At 38.2% G+C, this 23,994-nt stretch overlaps 3 protein-coding genes across 11 annotated transcripts in view; 1 reads left to right on the forward strand and 2 right to left on the reverse strand.

The window, feature by feature from the left end:
* Nucleotides 1–2,415: 2,415 nt before the first annotated feature.
* On the reverse strand, nt 2,416–12,873 carry LOC111250110 (PAN2-PAN3 deadenylation complex catalytic subunit PAN2-like). 3 transcript variants are annotated; one of them, XM_086977109.1, is made up of 12 exons: nt 12,617–12,872; nt 11,062–11,859; nt 9,280–9,556; nt 8,626–8,786; nt 8,137–8,264; nt 7,386–7,516; nt 6,866–7,062; nt 6,372–6,571; nt 5,371–5,750; nt 5,013–5,132; nt 4,537–4,747; nt 2,416–3,209 (listed from the first exon to the last, which is right to left on the reverse strand). In XM_086977109.1, exons 3-12 carry the CDS (start codon nt 9,394–9,396, stop codon nt 3,061–3,063), a joined length of 1,794 nt encoding a protein of 597 aa, XP_086833235.1. In that variant the 5' UTR covers nt 9,397–9,556; nt 11,062–11,859; nt 12,617–12,872; the 3' UTR covers nt 2,416–3,060. The 3 variants fall into 3 exon arrangements, with proteins under 3 accessions (XP_086833235.1, XP_022660644.1, XP_022660634.1); XM_022804899.2 differs by having other exon boundaries at nt 3,070–3,209; nt 4,537–4,581; nt 12,617–12,873; XM_022804909.2 differs by lacking the exon at nt 4,537–4,747 and having other exon boundaries at nt 3,069–3,209; nt 12,617–12,873.
* On the forward strand, nt 10,647–20,429 carry U4-U6-60K (U4-U6 small nuclear riboprotein factor 60K). Of its 2 annotated transcripts, XM_022804979.2 has the most exons (10): nt 10,647–10,783; nt 13,944–14,137; nt 14,636–14,927; nt 15,317–15,448; nt 15,765–15,984; nt 16,419–16,558; nt 16,794–16,948; nt 19,598–19,885; nt 20,019–20,068; nt 20,170–20,429. In XM_022804979.2, the coding sequence occupies exons 2-10, from the start codon at nt 14,005–14,007 to the stop codon at nt 20,329–20,331; spliced, it is 1,572 nt and encodes a 523-aa protein (XP_022660714.1). In that variant the 5' UTR covers nt 10,647–10,783; nt 13,944–14,004; the 3' UTR covers nt 20,332–20,429. The 2 variants fall into 2 exon arrangements, with proteins under 2 accessions (XP_022660714.1, XP_022660705.1); XM_022804970.2 differs by lacking the exon at nt 10,647–10,783 and having other exon boundaries at nt 13,745–14,137.
* The window catches only part of LOC111250093 (glycerophosphocholine phosphodiesterase GPCPD1), a 33,974-nt gene continuing 28,484 nt past the window's right edge, over nt 18,505–23,994 (reverse strand). For 5 of the 6 annotated variants that reach the window (XM_022804786.2, XM_086977106.1, XM_022804796.2 and 2 more), the window contains exon 11: nt 18,505–23,932. In XM_022804786.2, the coding sequence (XP_022660521.1) occupies nt 23,629–23,932 (304 nt within the window). In that variant the 3' untranslated portion in view covers nt 18,505–23,628. The remainder of the gene's footprint in view (nt 23,933–23,994) is intronic. The other variant, XM_086977108.1, reaches the window with a different exon arrangement.

Below are 23,994 nucleotides of genomic sequence, written 5' to 3' on the forward strand. Positions count from 1 at the left end.
ACATACATACATACATACATACATACATACATACATACATACATACATACATACATACATACATACATACATACATACATACATACATACATACATACATACATACATACATACATACATACATACATACATACATACATACATACATACATACATACATACATACATACATACATACATACATACATACATACATACATACATACATACATACATACATACATACATACATACATACATACATACATACATACATACATACATACATACATACATACATACATACATACATACATACATACATACATACATACATACATACATACATACATACATACATACATACATACATACATACATACATACATACATACATACATACATACATACATACATACATACATACATACATACATACATACATACATACATACATACATACATACATACATACATACATACATACATACATACATACATACATACATACATACATACATACATACATACATACATACATACATACATACATACATACATACATACATACATACATACATACATACATACATACATACATACATACATACATACATACATACATACATACATACATACATACATACATACATACATACATACATACATACATACATACATACATACATACATACATACATACATACATACATACATACATACATACATACATACATACATACATACATACATACATACATACATACATACATACATACATACATACATACATACATACATACATACATACATACATACATACATACATACATACATACATACATACATACATACATACATACATACATACATACATACATACATACATATACATACATACATACATACATACATACATACATACATACATACATACATACATACATACATACATACATACATACATACATACATACATACATACATACATACATACATACATACATACATACATACATACATACATACATACATACATACATACATACATACATACATACATACATACATACATACATACATACATACATACATACATACATACATACATACATACATACATACATACATACATACATACATACATACATACATACATACATACATACATACATACATACATACATACATACATACATACATACATACATACATACATACATACATACATACATACATACATACATACATACATACATACATACATACATACATACATACATACATACATACATACATACATACATACATACATACATACATACATACATACATACATACATACATACATACATACATACATACATACATACATACATACATACATACATACATACATACATACATACATACATACATACATACATACATACATACATACATACATACATACATACATACATACATACATACATACATACATACATACATACATACATACATACATACATACATACATACATACATACATACATACATACATACATACATACATACATACATACATACATACATACATACATACATACATACATACATACATACATACATACATACATACATACATACATACATACATACATACATACATACATACATACATACATACATACATACATACATACATACATACATACATACATACATACATACATACATACATACATACATACATACATACATACATACATACATACATACATACATACATACATACATACATACATACATACATACATACATACATACATACATACATACATACATACATACATACATACATACATACATACATACATACATACATACATACATACATACATACATACATACATACATACATACATACATACATACATACATACATACATACATACATAATTTTCCTTATATTTCTTAGTCTATATCTAAACAAATAAATATCTCAAAATCCTCAGTTATGCGTATTTCATATAACAACCATCACAATTACAGCTTCAATCCGGAACCTAAATATCTCGTAAACCATTAATATAATATTTTTCCTTAATCTGAACTATTTAGTAATAACCGTTGTCAAATAATATTAAAAAAAGACACTCACTAAGGTGTGGCTTATATACGCTAATTACGAAAAATTTAAACAGAATTACATTTTGACTGATAGCAGCCCAAGAGTCTAAAAAACTGGAACCACTCAATTGGAAATTGATGTTCTTCACTCTAAAACGACCCTTAATAGCTGTATCAAGGACCTAGGTGTACAGTAAATGGCTTTTGGAGACATTTGATTTGTTCTATAGCCCTATAAAATTTTACCGAGAATCATCCAGCTCTTTTTTTAAGTAAAGTCATACTGAAATTTTTTAAAAGCCTGGCAATAACGTAGACTGTCGATTTCAAGCAAAGAAGTATTTTTATTCGCTATAAACGTTCATTGAAAGATTCGATAATATTCAATCTTCGCTTAAATTTTGAAACACGAAGTACTATTGTTGGCTAGACGAGTTCGTTGTTTTGATCTAAAAAGAACTGGCTTTCGTGTAATGATAGGCGTAGCGAATGAACGCATGCCTTTTATGGCAAACAGCCCGCCAAAATGTTCTTAGTTTGGCAGATAAGTCGCGTATTCCTCGTTAAGTTACCTACCAGGCGCAGTACGTTAGATTCTCGAGATATAATAAAATATATAGTCTTAGCCCTTTGCATTCAGCCGTATAATTTTGCTAGAGACAACTGCTGTCGGTATCTGCAACTGGTGTTATTTTCGAATGCAGGATTTAACAATTTTATTTTTTTTACACAGCATCCGTCACGAGTAAATAACGTATACATATGATCTATTCAACAGTTATTTTTTGTTCTGCTGAATTAATATGTTTATCATATCTACAGCCGAACATCTATTCAAGAGTCGTTTTTTGTTCTGCCGAACTAAATATGTTTATCATATCTACGAACGAACATACAGATATACTGCCATTGTTCTGCGAAAAAACATTAAAATTTGGCCAAAAAGGAAATAATGCGCCCGTAATAAGATCAATGATAAATAAATAATAACCTTTGAAGAGTTTTCTGTGGCATTGTAAACAATCGTGATACAACCGACTCTCCGTTCGGATCGAGTGTCTCCTGGTGTAACTGGGTAAATATAAATCGCGTCCATCCCTGAATTAATTGCCTGCAACCTAAAAGGATACACACAATGACAAACAAAATTATAACACGAGCATAAAATTAATTAGACTCGATAACTAACCTACTAGAACAGCCGAGTGCTTCGATTCGATTAAAAGAATGCAAGGATAGATAGGCAAGTCGCATTATTGCAACGGACTATTTTTGATGAGAGGATGTGTCATTGGCATATTTATTACGTAGCAATGTTATATATCACAGAAATGCTGTTATCGTATTTTTTATTTGTTTGAAGTCAATGTGCACCTATAGGTACTATAAAAAAGAATATTTTGTTAACTATCGCTTTTTCAAATGACTTGCTTTTTAAATTTGATTTTTGTGCAATCGGATAGAGTTGTCTTATATGATGCTTATGATATTGTTTGGATGAAGTCGGTTCGGTACTTTTCCCATATATGTCCTAACACTTTTGATACGAATGGTGGGTTAAACGTTTTGCATAGCTGGCTTTCAGCGGTTCCTTCTACGTAAAAATTTAGTACGGCAGTTCAGCGTTGTTTTAAAAACCTGGCACAATAAGGGAGTCTATATTAGCAATCTAACGAAACCGCTTAAGAGAGATATTACTATATATGTCTCCGTTGTTAGTGCCGTTCGGATTTTTTGACAAAGAAATGAAACGTGGCTATGCCCACATTCGAACCGAGGATGCTTCGGCGTTCTTTCAGTTAACGGGCAAACACTTCTTTACTGTATTATTGTAGGGATAGTACAGTGGGAGGAAACTCTAAAGATGTTGTACTTTTTGCAGTTGATTGTAAATGACGCTGAAGAACCGTAGAAATATCTGTGCAGTCGATTGCAACTTGCTTGGTTTGCCACGATAAACTGGCTTCTTACCACAATGTTTTATTTGATGTGAGGATCCGAAAGTGCTTCGGAGTAACTCAGCACAGCAGCGACGGGACTGACTAGGTTTGGAACTGCTTCTGCATAGTAACCAAGAGCTAGTCTGTATGAATGTTAGTTGAACGCCGCGTATATGTGTTAACATTTTTTTCTATTGCGCATAAAAGTATTTTAATTACACGCTCGGTATTTTGTAGTCAATGTAATGTCCACACCTACGTCTGTGGTAAAAAATTGCCAAACATATGGCGAACCCCAGAGGCAAAATCTGGTTTAAAATAATAAAAGCATTCTTTAAAAAACATCTGCCAATTTGCACCCAATTTGCACTGGTGTTTAAAAAAATAAGAGTAATTGAAATTGCGAAGTTCTGGCGATTAGTTTCAAATCTATTGAAGCTCTGATTCGTCAGTTCAATCACAGGGGCCTTCATGAAAGTATTAATGCAACATTGGCAAAGCTTACCAGTCGTTCGGTCTTCATTGGACAGAAGTCCTAAGGCGCTGACCTCTGGAATAGTACGAAAGGCCCGTAGGAAATTGCTGGCCTGACAGGGCATGCCCTGGGCATTTTCTAACATATGGAATAAATAGGCCAGTTCGCAGGAGAGGCAGAATTCGCGGTCGCATGAATGATTGGTTAGCATAACTCGGAGTGGTTCCAGAAAATAGAACACCTAAGATATAGAACGGTCGGAAAGCGGAATATACATTAACATTGTTCAATCAAAAAATAAAGAGCTGCATGTTACCTTGTCCATGCAGCATTTTAACATGCCTAAGCTAAAAACAAAATGTGGTGTTAAAAAGTTAGGTACAGACCGTTTCGGATATAACGCCTAAAGATTGCTCTGGACTAAAACGCGAAGCTAAACGTTACTGGAACTCGCTCTGGTTGAGGATATTGTGGATCGACGACGTGTGTAAAACTCGTAATTTTACCTGAAGCATATCATTGCTGTAGCAGTTCGGCAGGGAACTCTCGAGTCCAGCAAAGCATGTGTTATTGTATTGATTGTAATCGAAGTCCTCGATACCCAACTTGTTGTATTTTATATCAATCTATAAGGGACAGATTAAAAACAAGCGAAAACGTAGTTTTTGCCGGAAAGCAGAAAAAATTGTTAAAAGCAACACCAGACATTCTTAAAGAATCGGGAAGGGATATGTTTTTCTACATCTTATTATATAAATTTTCTAGTCGGTCCATAGGGCCTGTTTTTTTTGTTTGTACATTCCTAATTTAAAACTCGGTACATTATGAGTAGCTCAACTGCGCAAAGCGTGCCACGCTTCTTACCTTCTGGTAGTATAAAGGTATTTGGCTTTCATGGGACGGTGATTGATCCTGTAGTTTGAAAGAAGCGGTGGCATGTTTGCTAGTGATGTAGTTGTACTCATTTCGACGCATTCGGCCATTATTTGGGGCATAACCTATTTGTCCCACCATTTTAATCGAACTTAGAATCGCTGGGTCGACCGGGCCCGACACATGATATCGAAATCGCGTTATTTGTGGCGGCAGATCACTGAGTAAGGGTCCATCGCAAATTGGCAGCGGAACAGATGAGTAGACATTGAGTGGATCGCACACATCCATCGCTGGCAATGTATCAACTGGATCAGCGAACTCCGTTGCGCGTTGAATAGTATTATGAAAGCGGATATCCTGGGCAGTTCCTGGTGAGCGATAGTCGGAATGAAATAGCACACAATACGAGGCGCTATCAATACCCAGTACCAGTTAAACCAGAAACCTCAAAACCTCGCGGTGAATACCTACATTACCTCAGACATGATTATTTCATGTTTATCCAGTTAGTGAGCACAAACATCAATTTATCGTAACGCAATGGCAATTTAAATATAATGGCTGTTATTAATATGAATGATTTTAGCAGAAAAAAAGTCACCTATTTTACTATATTTACAAATTCTCGAGACGGGTTTATCAACGATTATTTCAAACCCTTGGCGTCAGAGCCACGGTTGCATGCGCGTATGAACGTTGCCAATACCACCAGTATGAGGCTATTTCCATCAGCAAGTCTGGATAGACCTGACTGATATGTATCGACAGGCGGCGTTTTAATACACATTGAAAACAACATCACGTTCCGCTACAGTGACCTGGAGTCAAATTTGCTTAGATCATCGACCACATCTCTACTCATTCCAGATGGGCTCGATGAGCATTAAATGAAGATATTTTCAGCGATATGCTATGTCTGTTTGCTACTGTTATAACAGCTTAAGATAACAATCGAGTGAAATATGATTGTTATTGGAGTGATTAAATACCGTAAACAATTATATTTCCTGCTTCATCACCAAACGCAATGCCCTGAGAGTTTGAAGAGACATCGAAGCATGTTACTTGAAATTGGAGCATCTCGATCGAATTGATAGGCGATGCTGGTTCGAGTCGCCCGACATCAAACATCTGAAACTGGCCCGATGTTGAAACGCAGACTAGACGTGATGTATAAACCTCCAGGAACCTGTCGTTTGAAGAAAACAATGGGCACAAGCTTGATTAGAGCAACTTAATTCTAGTGTGAAATGTTTGTTCTCCCAGCGCAAACACAAGGAATACCGTGGTATGCTTTTTATCCAGCGTTTTGTTAAGGACACGTATCAGGCCGATGTAGGTAGTTGCAAATGTACGCGGAGTCTAGCTATCACAAATGTACACAACTAAGTATTTTTTCGTACATTGGCTCTTCCTTATAATAATCATCATTTGCCAATATCTCACCACATCACTGAAGAGCTATTAGCCAGTCAACACATACTTAAGTAGAACTGGAGGAAAGTGCGTCCGTATCAACTGAGGCCGGAACGTTCGAAGGTCGTAGACGCTTAAGTACATATGCGCAGTCGGGCGATTTCTGTAGACATCAGAAAATCCGCATGTAACGAGCTGATTCCCTAATAACGCCATATCCTGAATCATCATATTTGAAGACGTAGGAGCAAGATGGCGCATGACCTAAGTACGACCCAGTAAACAAATTGAGTAAAATGTTAAATTTAAGTTACAATTTTACTCTTTAATTCAGAACCTCAAAGTATTTCGGAACTTACATCCAGCACTGATAATAAGCATGTTTCAGATTACAGAGCTACTTGTGCCAGTCTTCATCATGAAATGAAGGTTGGTACGAGTAGTTTATTACACTATTATTATTAAGTAGCTTACATTTCTATACTCGATTTCAACGCGACCCGTCAGTATAGCTATATTATATCACTTATTTCGATTTATTATCGAAAAAAAGCTTTTTTTTGAACGCTAAAAGATGCGAAGGCTACCTGAAAGTTATCCTTGTTACGTAGATCAATTCCTCCAGCAAAATCCGCGCAAGCCAAGAATGTGGGGTTGTTTCGTACTATCTTATATCCAGTGCCACCCTCAATTGATGCCCGTCGAACGATCTGCCCATCTAGGAAAGTAACATAAATTTTGCAGTATTCATTTTCAGTTATTTAGTGTAGAAATTCTCATGGTGAAAGATTCTGCTTGCCTCAACACGATTGATACGAATGGCATAGAACAAAAAGTGCTGAGAACGGTGGGTCAAAAAGTCATTTCGTATCTGATAGCTTAGCACGCTTAAACCACACGCGTTTGTGGATTTCTGTTGCATATCGGACCATGTCTCTTACGGATATACCTATTTACGCTGAATCTCTACTGCTAGGGTTGTATGCTGGAAGCCAACGCTTTTTTTTTTATGGCATTATTAGCTAATTTATTCCCCCTTTAATAAAGTACGTCCGATATAGAAAATTCATTATAGTGAGTGACTTGCTTGGTACTAAACACCTCAGCAAACTAGCCATAACACAACCTTGGCCGTATTATAAACAAATATTTCATTAGAAGACTATGATTACAACATATTATTGTAACATTATAATATAAAAAAATATATTGGGGAGCTTGACAAGGCAATTTCATACCTAATCGCTTGTCTGTATATGCTCAGCAAAAGCTACCTATCTGTGAGCACTAGTCAAGTTTCGAATTTCAAGAAAAATTTCAGGGTTAAAAATAACTTACTTCTGTTTATGTCCAATTCGAATAGAGACGGCTGGTTTCCTGAAACGGCTAGACGATGGTTGGATGCAGATTTGTCTAGAAGACTCAGAGTGCAAAGGTCATAAAAGTCTTCCGATGTTTGAATCCATCTGGAAAGATATAACGGGATTATGTAGTTGGCATCAAAAAAATTAGCACACATGTATATGTGTGTGTGTGTGCGTATATATGTGTGTTGAGCATTCAGCTTAAAGACGGAGTGAATAACGGGTGCGTCATGAGATCCGTTACGGCACTAAGCTGGCAGTAGCTCATAACCTTTTCTTACAGAGCAAACAAGTGCATAGTATGTTGTATCTATCCTGGCTTGCAATGCACATGTCCGAAATGCACAGAAAATTGTGCAGGAGCGAACCTCAGAGATACTGTAGATTTATCCAGTAGAAGCAGCATGGTGAAAACCAGCACTCACTGAGGACTGACAGGTCAGGTTAGGGGGACGCAACCAACCTTGTAAGACCCCGGCGTACATTCATCCGTACGGATGCTGGAGACAGCGAAATCACCCCCTCCTGATGGAGGGCCAGATCTCGTACAGGATAACCTGGTGGGTGCGCTTGAAACGAAGTATATTTTTCGCATAGCGCACTGTAATATGAGGTGACGTGACCCTGAAACAAAAATACGCCCACTGATGATATACTGACAACCAACTTTCGTAGTTACTTAGGTTAGTAGTTGAATAGAGATATGCCACGCCAAATGGTATGTTACGACAGCCCCAACAAAGCCAAAATGAAGTATAATATATTGAGTGGTAATTTTGTATATGTATCTGCACTACGATAGCCTCCTTCTACAATTGTATAATCATATAATGCCTTGCATCGTAGCTATTGCATGCGCCCGTTTTTGGCCGCATATGTTTTACCTGGGTATAATAGACAGACGAAACTTTGAATCAAGTTGATTCATTTGGAGTTACTTTTTCTATTCGTCAAAAAAAGCCTGAGCTCGTATATAAGTATTCGATTTCAGGGACTAAAAATAAAGGCGACTATGTACTGGATATAGTTTCGATATGTATATGCTACCATCCTGTTTCATAGAGGATAAGTATAAGAGGTAGCAGACGAAATCAGGTGCTGGCATATGACCACTTACCCCTTGACCGCCCACCCAAATTAGCTCATCGAAGGGGTCTATCATGAGAGAGGACACTGCGGCCGCTCCATCGGCAACCGTATTCTGAATGTAGGAGTAGACAGCTGGAGTCTCCATTGTATCATCAAGCTACTCACTGAATCAGGAATTGCAGAGGCCGTCAAACGCGGACACGGCAAGCACACTAGATTGTAGTCGGTCATGCGGCAATTAGTTTCGAAAAACGCCTCCGAAAGGAGTATATGTACACGGGCTGCTAATAACCGCCTAATGTTATCTGACACAACGCAACGTCAAAACAATGAGTTCATATTAGCGATTGATTTGTCACTACTATATGCATAGCTTTACTCATAATGACAGAATCGTGAAGAGTAACGCGTCTTTTGGAGTTTAAAGGCTTGACAGACCTCGGGACACATTGAAATTTTGCTAGCTATGGTAACATCTGCCAGAAGAACTGTCTTAGAAGTTAGTTTGTTTTTTGCTAGAATATCGTATTTTAACGATACAATAACGGGATCCACAATAACGAGTAGTTCCGCTAATTCACTTTCGAACGAAACCGCAGGCATTCAAGAAGAAAAGGGAAAGGACGTAGAAGGACTTATAATTATTTTCACCCAGTTGTTTCTACGTGTTTGTAATAATTAGTGACAAAAGAGATCAAATCTTTCCGTAACCAATTGATGACGCCTGTTTAATGGCGATTTGTGAAAACGCACGATGATCTTTTATATTTATTAGCAACAGTAGCCATTTCATCGGTTATTATTCGATATTATGGCATTATACGACTAGGAAAAATCGAAAATATCTTCATGTTTGAAAAATTAGATGAAGTTTAAGGACGCAGATCTACTAAAGTATGGTGAGTTTTATAACGTTAATTACTATGTTCGTCGTACTTATCAAACATACGGGACGAACTACCGTTACTTCGTATATTCAAGCGCCTTCTCAAGGAGTGTGATATCTCTTGTATGGAAACACATATCCGCGGAAAAAAATTTGAAGTCACGGATTTAACGTAAAGTAAAAGGTCTACTCATATCCTATAGGAAATGCAGGAAGTAAAAGTTCATAACATGGATACCAACATTTTTTACCGTGTCGAGACAATGCATGATTACATTATGTGTAAATATTGTACGTTAAACATTGTCATTTAATATGTTGGCTAACCCAATTATTAATTTATTAACTTCGATATCTAGTGGCTCCAGTATGTTAACTAAGCTTTAATATATAATCCTACTAGTAGGATTACTAGCAAAATTTAAATAAGGCACTATTACTTTTTTGACTCAGCATAAAAAACCCAGCCAATGTTACTCGAAGCTCAAAAGATAAGAAAATATTTCTATTCAGTGTCAAACTACACTGTCATCTGCTAAATATGAAATACCAAGCTAAACTCTGTTATGTTAATTGATGTTGACAAACAAATACCAACTTATCCTGACTTCATCGGACGTGCAATGTTGTATCCACAAGCAAATATGTGAGTATGTCTGAACAAAATACGCGTATCACATTTCCATAATAAAGACATACACTTTTCTATTTTCTTTTTTTTAAATTTACGTTAATAATGCTCCACACTAACAATTCTTAATTATTAGCACAAAGAAAATGTAAACAAACGTACCGTATACCATGTTATACCAGCTAGAGAAAATCAACTAAAGTCAGTAAAAAACAACAACCTTCTTATAGCGCGTTATTTTTGTTTTGATTCCTACTCTTCATACCTGAGCGTTAAGAGAACGTAATACTTACATTGTCGATCTCTGCAAGTGCATTGTCACGTTGATTTCTATCAGACGCTACAATGTCATTCAACGTAACACAATAACTGTCGTACTTGAATAAGCTTCATCCACCGCATATCGTTGCCGTAGCATTTTTCTTACGCTTTGACAGCATTGACCAAGCTGAGATAAATTATAAAAATTTTGGGCGCAAGTATTATTCTAATTTTCATTAGAGCAATTTGTTTGTCGTGTTAGCACCCGACAGATACGTTTGTTGTCGCACTGACTATGGTATAATCAGAACGATAGTGGTTTTCTCTCCAATTTTCTGATTTTTCTCTCCAGTTTAGTATTAGCAACGCAAAAAAACGGAAGGCTAATTTATTGGTGCGGTTCCCAAATCGCCAGTGCTGCAATAATAAGTAGTTTTCTAGAGATAAAAAGAAAGCCTGCTTATTTGTCCACCACTATGATAAAATCAAATTTGTCAAACAAAAATAGATTCACAGAAATCAGCAACTCATGTTCCATTCACTTTGACAGCTGTGTTTATTGGTGCCAGTTGAATATACATGGCTTACATATCAATATATGGATGATGCAATCAATTGACACATGGTAGAAATTTTAATAAAGTCTATCGAAATAGTGCAGGTAGCTTTTTGTCACTGGGTAGCTAAGGGCAGTAGGCTAGCCGCTTCAGCCAGCTGACTTAATGAATGAATTCTGTCGAATCAAAACACCCCCGAATCGTCGGGCGACTCTGGAAGCCTGGGAGAGGTCAGAAAAATTCCGCTGACAGATTCCAGTTGCCGCCTGCGGACTAAAAATGTGAAAAATACTACTTGAATGCAACATATCCTCTCACTTGCACCCATTTATCGTAAGTTAATGCTATAGTGTAACCAGCGTGCCTCAACGTCGTAGCTGGGTATTCCTACGCATTGTTTTTGAAGACGTTCGTATAATGCAAGGGCTACAAAATATTTTGTCCATAATATTTAATCTTGTCATTCGTTTGATAGCAGCTTTTTTTACGGTAAAATCTACCTCGTCCGTTAGCGTTAACGTTGAATCTACGACTTTTGAACGCGGACACGTCCATGCAAACGGAAGAAGTGTCGATTCATAATGACAATAAGATTAATAGTAATTAGGTGTAACATTTGTACCATTTACATAATATTATAAAATTTGAGGATGATCTTTTAAAGGATGTTCCTACTTAACTCACACTCAGTGTTATTTGTTTGAGCTTGCTTGTTTGTTTGATCGTTCCAGCTAGCTCCCTTGCAGAGCTGTGGAAGGCTTTCGTGGACCAGATAAATGTTAAAAAATATGGGGATATCCGACCTTATCCGTTAATTCGGGCGAATTAACTGGCTCCGATCGCGTAACAACAAGCAACTTTCGAATGCGTATTTATGACCAATCTCTCTCTTGGCTATGCTACCGTTTTCCAAGGACTTCAAAGATAAAAATCAAGCTTTGACAAATTAACGTATTCATTATTATTAGTATAAGCATTACCGAATATCCTATCGTGCGCGTACGCATCTACGAAAAAAATGAGAGCTTACTGCAAAGATCCTTTTTCGCGTTGGTCGAATCTGTGTCGTTTCTGACTGAAGTCGTCTGAGATTGACAACAATAACAAGCCTATTTCAAACACTAAACACACGGAAGTTCCTGTTCTCCAGAAAGAGTTTCATGATTTGCAAAGATCCTACGTTGTCTCAACACTGAATAGGGGAGAAAGAGGACGTTAATACATTCTTTTCCATGAAAAAGTGCTTCGCTTCCCGAACGTGGCTACCATTGTATTGCACTGCAGTGCACGTCGGTGTAATGATCGCATTGATTGCGCTGTATGCAGTGCTTGTCTGCCGTTTTACCGTAAGCAACGCTATGGAATAGAGTAAACAATGCTCAGTAAGGGCATGCCATTTCAATATGTTTGTGTAAGTTTTATTGGCCTAATCGTATTAATTGAAGGCTGCCATATTATAGGTCCATAAATGTATTGTAGAAAGTGACAAATAACTAAAATATACAGCATTCCTCACCGTATCTGAGAAAACACGAGGTCCTTTAAACAATTTTTGTCGAAAGGACACAAAACCTGTTACTTGACTTCCTTATACAAACAGGCTCTGCTGGTATGTCTATAAGTTTTCAACAAAATGGGATGAGTAAGTTGAGACTTGCGCTTGTAATGCTCCCACTTAGCACACAGTCGCGTCTCTGATTATATTTCCTCAATTCTAAGGTGCTTGATTCATGCCTCTGTCTTGAAGCATACTGCCAAGTCAAATTTTCATTATGTTGGTATCTTCAAACCATGCAGTTCACATGGTAACAACCAGAAGTGGGTGCTGTATGACATCTGACAACCGAGTATACGGGATGCATTTACTCGAATGAAGAGCGTAAAGCCCTCTGAGCATGTGCCAGGTCGTGGCCCGGTCAAAAAAGGACTGGCTTACGTTAACTGAACAAGTTTCCAAGTCGTTAAAGATAAGAAAAGCATATGTAATTAAAAAAAAAAAAAAAAAAAAGATGAAACAGCAATTATAGCTTCTTCAAAACGAACATCAGACTTGTGTCAGATGCCCAATTGGGTTTGCCACTTTCTATCTGAATTGGGCGCTTTCTGAGTCGTCTGCTGTTCTGTTTACAAACGGCTGCCTTTCTCATGCCGGGTAACTGCGCTTAACTTTCGAACGTTGTTTGAAAGGAGTTTTAGATCTGTTACCCCATGTTTTTAATGTAGAATTATTTCCCGGCTACGTGCTAGCTGTTCTGTTTCATATAAGTGAGCATTTCAATCAACAGCTAAATGAGTAAAGATTATAAACTATAAAAAAACTTTTTTATGATGTGTCTGTTTGTATGCCGGTGAAGCAGGCTCTAAACGTTTCAGCTAATACCGAAATTGTTATACTGTATCGCGCGTCTTGTGACAAAAATGTCAGATAGCGACGATGAGATTCAATTTGTGCACAAACAGAAAATCGTCCATTACGGAAGTTTAGAGGAAGAAGAACGCCGGCGACTTGAAGCCCAACCTCAAAATGACTCTGAATCCGGCGGTTCCGATGGTAAGCAATTGCTGACATTCCTTTTTTCCACAATGTTTAGTATCAAAGAAATTTTATAAACGCCAGAGATAGGAAAGTAGTTTTTTGCAAGATTAGTTCGGCCGATATTCAGGCTTCCATGCGTATAGAGAAAATTAAACATTACGATTTTTAACTAATACATCAATTCATAAAGCATGAAACCTTATGTACTAGAAGATGCGGTCAAATAAATGCGGTAAAGATTAAGTGATTAGAGCAAAAGCCGCATACACATTGTGTCAGAAAATTTATTTCGCGTAATTAGAAGCTAGGCGCAATTGTTCAATCAGTTCATTATTCAACAATATTGTTCACGAACTGGTTTTATTAACAAGTTGCGTTGACAAAATCTGCTACCTTTTTTCGCAATGAATTATGGGATTTCTGATCGCAAGTACGGTATCAAACGATACATAAACCGTTGTTCAATAAAGTAGGTCTTACGAGAGCATACACGATAACTTGTCTCTTTTGCAGGCAGTGGAGACCAAGATGGCTCCGATGGTCCATCAGGCGGAGGCCCGGGAAGCCCATCCGAGTATATGGCACTTGAAGAGGAGCGGATGTCCCGAGAGAAACAGCTTTTACTCGAAGAGCTTGAGCGAAAGAAGAGGGCGCGGAAACTGAATGTCCCTACCGATGACGGCCAGGTGAAAAATATTCTCAGAGAAATCGGACATCCAATTTGCCTTTTCGGGGAAGGACCAGCAGACCGAAGAGAACGTCTTCGAAATATTCTCGCTAAGGACGAAACCGTTACCGCACTACGGTAAAAGAACAAACCTACAGTTTACTTTCATGAGTAAAATTTTGAGTGGTTTGAAAAGGTGTGACAGGTATTTACATTTTTTTCACCAAATCGACTACCTACGACAGTTGCCGCATTTTCTCGTACAAAATTTATAAAATTATAAGTACATTCGTAAATACTTACCCACATAACTTTGTCAAAACATCAATATGCAAAAAGAAGCCTGTCAAATGCCTATTTCAATCGTATCGACTGCATCTTGATCCAATTTAAATACAGTCTGTTTCTATTATCTAAAGGCTGTGTCGTAAGTATACATGGAGGACTTTTCTTATGCTTTACGACTGTACAATTAGCACTAGCAATAACCACAGCTGGGTCTTTAACTTTTCTATTTGCTATCTCAGACTTCGTCCAACTGAAGAGGAAGAGCAAGAAGCAAAAGGTGATGAGACAACATGGTACCACGAAGGACCTGACGAACTGAAGGCCGCAAGGGAGTGGCTTGTAAGGTATTCTCTTCCCCGAGCCAAAGCAAGGTTTGTGTACTGTATAAGGCCTTTATCAATATTTGTAGCACACTTATTAGGGTGTAACACTCTTATTATCTAGAACTGCCCTAAACAAAATCTTTATATCAAGATTTTGTTTAGAGCAGTTCTAGATAGACGTTTATTTTTATGGCAAAGTTATATATAGATGCTATAGTAGGGAGAAAAGCTTATAAGCTGAGTATCATTCAAAAGGGAAGTTAACACATTAGGAAAGTTTATTTAGCGATAAAGCGACGATCACATAACCATCCTGTCATACCATATATTGATTTCCACCGTTGATAATTATTTAATATTTTAGATTGGAGCGCGAACGAAACACAGGTAAACAAACGGACCCACAGCGTACAGCAGCAAAGCAAAAACTATTTCAGCGACTTAGAGGGGTGACGATTGCGGCCTCTCAAGTTGGCGACGAACGACCGCTTTCGTGGTGTGAATGGTCTCCAGACGAAAGTCTCATCGCGACGGCTTCCTGGAGTAGTCTCTGCAGGATCTGGGACACGGGAAATTTACAACAGGTAAACTTATAGAAGTGGTTCATTATCACAGACGACATCCTAAGAAAAGATTCATATTGCTGGTTGAAGCTATTCGCTCAATGTTTGGGATTAATGAAATGGTCGATCATAGGAAATATAGACAGAAAGCAGAAAGCTCCTGAGTGAAGCATTTTGATTAAAGCTACTTGATTCCGACAAAATCTTCCCGGCATACTGCCGATGTGGCACACTTTATTTTCGACTCGTTTGGTGATCAGGAGTGAATTTCTTATAAGAAAGGAAACAGCAAGAAATAATTTTGTTGCGTAATTGCTACATAACTCATTATAACGTAAGATCATCGTGAAATTACATCATCTTATCTCTTCTACCACAAAAGGGAATTCTGACCCTTCTGTCATCTTTTGATAGTGTATTTTTATAAATCGTCTGATCTCTGCGTGGATATCTAGGTGAAGGTGCTGCGCGGTCACGAAGGCCAGACAGGGTGTGTGACTTTTCACCCGGGAGCCACACGGTTACAGAAGACGACTGAGCTTAACTTGGCTTCCTGTTCTACCGATGGAACAATATGCTTGTGGAGCCTTCAAAGGTGTCTATTTCACAACCAGTATATACAGAGATTAAGAACATAATCCTTTGCTTAAATTCATTTTGCTTCGAGAAACGACGTGGTGTTATATAGCTCAGTCGTTTCGGTGCGTCTGTGTATTCGATTTAATACAAATCTTATAGTTAAAGTAAGCATATTTAGAGCCAATGGATAGACCAACGAAAATCATGTGTACGTCTGTAGTCTTACAACTATGTATCTACTGTGATTTCAGCGATACGCCGACGGAGACGATACGTGACATGGCCCCACACCGGGTTTCTCGAGTGGCGTTTCACCCCTCTGGCCGATTTCTTGCATGCTGCGTGTACGATAACACGTGGCGTCTAATTGATCTTCATCACAAAATGGAAATCCTCTACCAAGACGGTATCGTCCTCTTATGATTTAAAGTGTTTTTAAGTTCGCCCATGTTTTCGTAAATTCTTGAGCAGAAAGTTTTTTAAGGTATTAGTGTTATCTGAGTGCCTTCATTTTATTATAAAAAAACAAGTGCCAGGTATCATTCGAACATGTAAATTACATACATACATTTGAGATCACTTGACATGATAGACTAGGTATACTATACCCCACATTACACATGACCGCTTTACGAGCCGGACATAAAGGTCATAAAACGAGTCCTCATATAGTTAACCAAAGGTTCATAGAATTATTTAAGACTTATTTATGATTGCATTACATTCCATTCTTAGGTTTCCAAGCGAGGTTGCCCAACGATTGAACTCGTAGGCGGAGAGAAACATGATATACATATCATGATATGTATGTCAAGGTTGCTTAACACAATATCCATGAACTTCATGCACCTTGTACTGTGCGTAGGCAATAGTGAAAATCGTAAATTGCATAGCGCGTTACTTCATCTATGTTCGACTCGTCAAGTCTTTATCAGGTCTCGTCAAATCAAAATTTTCTTCATACGGGGGTATGGCGGACATTTTAATAGAATTCAGGATCGTTCTCTATGGATTTTCGATTTCGTTTTGTCAGGTTTTCTTGAAGTGTTGAAATCGACGGCAGATCGAAACAGCGACATGAATTTTCGACGAACACTGGCGTCGTCGCCGGCAAATAGACAAGCTGGTTACAGGTTATTTGGCGCAATCATATGGTGGTGGCAGTTGACCTGGGAGATACAGTGCGTAAAAAACCGTAACTTTGCGACCTCTTTCAAGTTTCATGCGCCTGGAAGTGGCTACTTATGTCAATACCTAAATCTAAATCATATTTATGGGTAGATTTTTAAATGAAACTGAAAGTAGAATCGGGTTTAAGTTGTTATTTTGGGCAATGTCTATAATCTGTTCCGAGATACCACCGTTGCTTGTCATCCTGTTTTCCTAAAGTATCGCAAACGATATCTATCTAAAATTTGCTTGATATCGGCAAATAGGATCCTGCATGCCGTATCGGTCGAATGACTCTTTCTAAATTTGTATTGCTTTTTGGGTATAGCACCTACACTACCTACGAACACGTCATCAGACGGAAGAGAAGTAGCAAATGCTTTCTTTTGTGATCCGGCACCACGAGATACGTTTTATTCGCCATTTAAGAGGAAAGAGTTCGAAGCAAAAACATTGGTCGAAAAAAGCGGTCGAGCACGGCGAAAGTCATCCGGTGGCCTTGAAGTGTTTTTTTAGAATCTTGTCTGCTGCGTTCCTTGAGCGTAAGCTGTCGAACGTCTGCCTTGAAGGACTCAGTCATGTTCACTATAAATATGTCTTCTGTTCATGATCACACACTGGGTAACACAAATGGTACATATTTTGCATTATTAATTACGCATGACGGACCTCATGGTTCTTGTATATGTCCGAAATGCTCAAGAAACGAAGCTATGAGGCACTGTAGGTCGACCAAGCATCAGAGACCTTTTGACCTGCAATTTCATAACGCTCAAAATAATGAAACATTCCTTCTAAACATGTATAAATCTGTCATATTTATTGTATATGTATATATATGCAAAAGTTCGTTGCTGAACCCTATCACAGCTGTCGCAGGTTGCCCAGGTGATGGCGATCCCAGAATCCGACTCCAGTATCCGACTCCTACGGCGCGGGAATACTCATTCCTGTGCTCTAAGTGCCTAGCCGACTGTGGGCACAACATCCGTCTGTCTATTTGTTATCATGGTTGGGACATCATGCTCTAGGCGCTAGCTGCACCCGTAGAGTTGCAGTTTTCTTTCGAAACTTCCCATTTCATCAAGAACTTTCTACTGAAGCTTATGTGCATTATTAGGAACATTGTAAAAAATCATGTATATGCAAATATTAGATATTGCAAAAAAAGGACGCTTACAATTGCAATACTTGTACATTTGCTGCAGTATGTATGATTGCTACCGAGAACAAGTTTCGTTACATATATCTAGAGAGATCACTAGACTCCACATGTTTTTGGGAGAGATCATTAGATTTCACATTATTTGCTAAAAAAGGGTACCTAAATCTAATATCCATTTCAGTGGAAACTATCTCAATACGTACCGTATTGGGCGTTGAGATCGGACGATGTCCTTGCTGGCACAATCTCCTTATCATGCACCTCATAATAAATTGTTAGACTTCGCATGTTCATAACAAATCAACATCACCCTCTCCCCCCATATTGCATCAAACCAGATCTAACATCACCCTCTCCCCCCGTATTGCATCAAACCAGATCTATCTATTTCTTTATGTTCATGCGTGCAATTCTTAACTTTCGAGTTTCCTTGGTTCGTTGAAATGCAAAAAGAGATCACGTCAGACTCCTTCAGCGGCATGAGGCAACTATGTCTCTGCTATTAAAACTATTAGGGGTAACAGAAAATGATCTTCCACGAAATTCTTCGCAATTGAACTATTTAAAATCGAAGGTAGGGACCAATAAGCATTGTTAGGGATGGCATACTCCCGCGAAGACCTTTATATTGTATTATAAGAAGCGCGACTTGTAACATAGTGAAAGCCATCGATCTTTTTTAACATTTTTTGTCGAAATGAATTTTGTGTCTTTTTGCAGGACATTCGAAGCCGGTGCATGATATCGCTTTTCATCCAGACGGTTCTCTTGCCGCTACAGCTGGCCGCGACGCGTTCGGACGACTGTGGGACCTGCGCACTGGCCGATGTATTATGTTCCTTGAAGGGCACCTTAGAGATTTGTTATGCGTTGACTTTGCACCCAATGGGTATCAGTTGGCTACTGGCGGACAGGATAACAGCGTCAAAATATGGGACATTCGCCATCGAAAGTGCGAGTACACAATACCCGCACACACGAATATTGTTTCGAAAATTAAATTCGACAGTGAGTATCCGTAGTGCAATGCTGAGCAAAACTTTTCATTTCTCTCAAAAAATGTTAAAGTACGACGACGAAATATACCATATACGCAGTACGTGTTTAGCAGCGGTTGACTATTTTTTGTTGAAAATTGCAGAGTCGAGCGGCCAATTTCTCGTGAGTGCCTCCTATGACAATACTCTCAAGGTAATTTTCTTTGAAAATATAATCAGAGGATTATTTACGCGAAGCATGTATTGTATTCCACAATAAATAATAAATCTACCGCGTTCTGATTTTTATCACAGTTTTGGGCGGCTCCTGATTGGACTCCTATACACAAGTTGAGCGGCCATGATGGAAAAGTTATGGGCTGCGATGTGGACGCTAAGGGTGAAGCCATACTCTCGTGTTCCTTCGACCGAACCTTCAAACTCTGGCAACACGATGACCTGCTATCATTTTTCTAATGATTAGTACATTGTGTAGATGCGCTAGGCGAACTCTACAAAAATATTTTCGTATTATGTGTGATTGTACCTAAACAATAAATGGAAAAAATCGGGAACATGTTCAGCATTTTTCGATCAAACTTTGTCGCCAGATGGTCTCACTGGGGCTTGGTAACCCGCATAGGTAGTCGTCTCAAGAATGACTCAGTTTAAGCAGCGCCCTTGATTCATGAATAGTTAAAATAAGTGAAGAGAAAACCTGACATAGATAAGGAGTCTTGTTCAATATACTCCACAAGGGGAGCCTCGTTCGACATACTCCATAAGGCAAGTAGGTCACAGTAAAAAGATTAGATTTTTAGACTAGAAAACCCACTAAAAAGGGTTTTCGCAAAGATAAAACCCACAAGGGGCGTGCCTGATAATTCACCTATTTGCTTTCTTCTTCGGTAACCACTAAGTGTCTATGACAGTTACCAAAAATATACCCCATTTCTATACTTGAAAAGGACCTATGTATTAAATTTACAAACGTTAATTTTACACAAACTAAATAGCTTATGAATAAATTATAAATAATGGTATATAGATAAGCATATAAGTAAACCTGATAAGTATTGCTTGATATGCTCTTCGTAAATTATATGTAGTTTACTCATGTTGTTTGAAAAATCTTTAGGAGAGATCATACTGCCTCGAGATTCAACCGGTCCAAAACAGAAAAGTTTCCATAGAACAGGGTAGATTCTGTATTGTGATACAACCCATTACATTGTTGTATTGTTGGCGGTATCACTGTCATCGAAGCACTATGATCCCAACGGTAGTCGGACCAATTTGTGGATAATTAGCGCAGTAGTAAGACACAGATTTGATGTATAAGTTTAGTTAAACATTCTTCCCTCGCGTTCGTGCTACCATTCGATTCTAACCCTAGTCACCATAGATATTACGTTCTCATCATCACCATCGAATTTAAATCTTGAATGATCTTTAGCCCTCAGCAGTTCTTTTCATTATCATAATCCGACATTAATGTTGCTGCTTTTTACCACTACTACTATATTATTATACTAGAATAATAAACGTAAATAGCGATAGATATTGTTGGGTGGATAGTATATGTCACAACGTTAAGGAGAATATAGGTAGTCTCCGATTCTCTCACGCGCACACAATTGGGGGTATGCGGCAGTAATAATAATAGTAATAACAATAATAGCTCGGAGCTGGTGTCCATATGTGAACCCAGCTCGGCGATTTTCGCTGACTGCTGAGCTGTTTATGGCTATGTTCACGAATATTAATTTCTTATGATTTTTGTTGTCGTATTCATGCAATTTTTAACTTGTCTGTGTGTAAATTGTCCTGATATAGCGAGGACCAACACTAGGATGTCTGATCCGCAATGGCAATTTAGATCGTCATTGTTTCTTTTATAAAAATACAGTTTTGTTTGGTAGAAGAGTTAGTTATTCATTATTTTTGCCACCCTTCTTCTGTTTCTGGATCTTTGCACATACTGGATCTCTTTACTGTGGTGGTGCCTAATACGTCCGAAATGAATACGTCTCGATCTGTGGGCATGTAAATATTTGTGGTCATTCTGTATGAGTAGGTCACATACGAGGAATGGACTTCAGAGCTCCTGGGTTTGTTAGTCACGGTGGGACGTGGGCTGGCGCATGGTGGGGTCGTGAGAGGCAAACTTTTTTAATACGTCAGTATCGTTAGAAATGTATGCAAGAGTAGTATTAATCAAATTCCCTCTCGCTTTTAGTAGTATGAAGTTTGTGCAACTCACTGATCAACTTACAGAGTAATCCGCTCTCCGAATTCAGTATCTTGATAGTGGCGAATAGATACCGAATATTATATATACATTGTCTTTTCGCTCGCTTTGAGTGCTTCGAAGGCACCAAAAACATTGTTACTTGTTATAAAGCGAGGTGTTGGTATTATATGTATTGCAGTATAAGGCTCTCATATCTCATACAACCACAAAGCAATATATAGTTTTTATATAGGCGTTAGTGTATATATATTATTGTTGTTGACGTCTGCTTAGATCTGTGAATGTATGCCAGATAGACGTCTAGAGAAATAACTAAGGGGAGGTACACAAGCAAATATATATATATATATGCTGCTGTGTTACTGTGTTTTATACAATAAAGCAATATCGTCTATTTAGATCCACAAACTTGCATTTACAATAGGCCAAGCTATTTCAGCGTTTCAGGATATATGTGCCCACTGTCGTTCCCTATTAATGAGGCAAATTATTCTAATTAGTAATGGTAAAAACTATTATGAGCATGCTTACTGTATTGCCTCTTGCTAGCCGTCTGTCCATTCTTGTTCTCCGTTCCGCTCCACACGCCAGCTTAAATTAGGTCCATACATTTTCTCCGTTATTGCGTAGTTTAGCTGTCTTTTCTACAATCGATAATTATACGAATACACAAGCACTTTTGTCCAATCTATTTATCCTAACATTGTATCAGTCGTGCTAGACCATATCATCCTACCGTTGGTAACATTAAGCCTCCGAGTTTATACGATTATATGTTCTCATTCATCACCACTCAAGTGAGTGGTCTATACGCCTAACTTCGGCAGCATTGTACGATAGTTGTGTTTTGTGAGTTTTGAAATCTAGCTTCCGTGAACTACCTCGCGCAGCTCTTCTTTGTTTTCAGGTCCTTTTTCTGCCGCGCGAAATAGCGCCACGTTGCCGGCTTCATTAGCCAGCGATGATGACTGCCAATTTTCAGCAGTGGCTATCCTCATGTGTATTATATAGCTTTTGGGTCGCAGGTGTTGCAATGTTATGCTTGCCTTGTTTAAGATACATGGCTAGCCTGGGGAGAGAGACGACGCACGATACGCAAACCAAGTATTGTACAGCTAGGACTAGCAACTGAATATTACATATCATCTGGCCTTATTTTCAAAAGTTGACTGTAAGGATCTTTTTTCAGCCTTTGCTGTTTTGAGAAGGCTGAACGAATAAATATGCGAATCTTCTTGTTTTTCCCACGTCCTGTTCGTCATACTTTGATTCACTCTACGATCTAAAAGCTCCATAGGGGCAGTCAACACGGCCGCGTTTCTGTAAGCGTTTAAAGCGTTTGAGAATCAGCCCTAGGTTGCATGCGTCCTTCCTCCCAGGTAATCGCGCAATTCGTACTTTTTCCGCTTTTTTCGTTCGCGAGTTAATTCGTTGATCTTGCATAGCTAAAATGGCGCTGAGGCGATCAATACATCTATATATCCGTTTTCAAATCCGCTACTAAGTTTGCTGTCGTGCTCTTACGACTTGCCAGTCGTGATGGCCTGAAAAGGCCGCTGGAAGTTGGTGAATGGTGTGGGACTTTCGGCCGGGGTAGCAATGCCAGCGGCTACGAGAGGCGCTGTGGGTGGAGCAACAACGGGGGGCAGAGGAGCGACTGCGGTCACTGCGGCGACATGGCTCGAATTCATCGGACCGACAGAGTCTGAGGCGTCATCGGCCGTCTGAAAATGGCACGATTTGGCAGCTTCGAGCATCTCGGAAGCCATCATCGGCTGCATTAGGTAGACCTCCTGTCGGTCACCGTCAATTAAGCAATCGACCCTGAAACACATTACCAGAAAACAGGGCTATAGAGGGGCAAAAGGAAATAGTTCTGAGATATT

The sequence above is a fragment of the Varroa destructor genome, unplaced genomic scaffold, assembly GCF_002443255.2.
Source record: "Varroa destructor unplaced genomic scaffold, Vdes_3.0 BEIS01000001.1, whole genome shotgun sequence".
NCBI classification, from domain to species: domain Eukaryota; kingdom Metazoa; phylum Arthropoda; class Arachnida; order Mesostigmata; family Varroidae; genus Varroa; species Varroa destructor.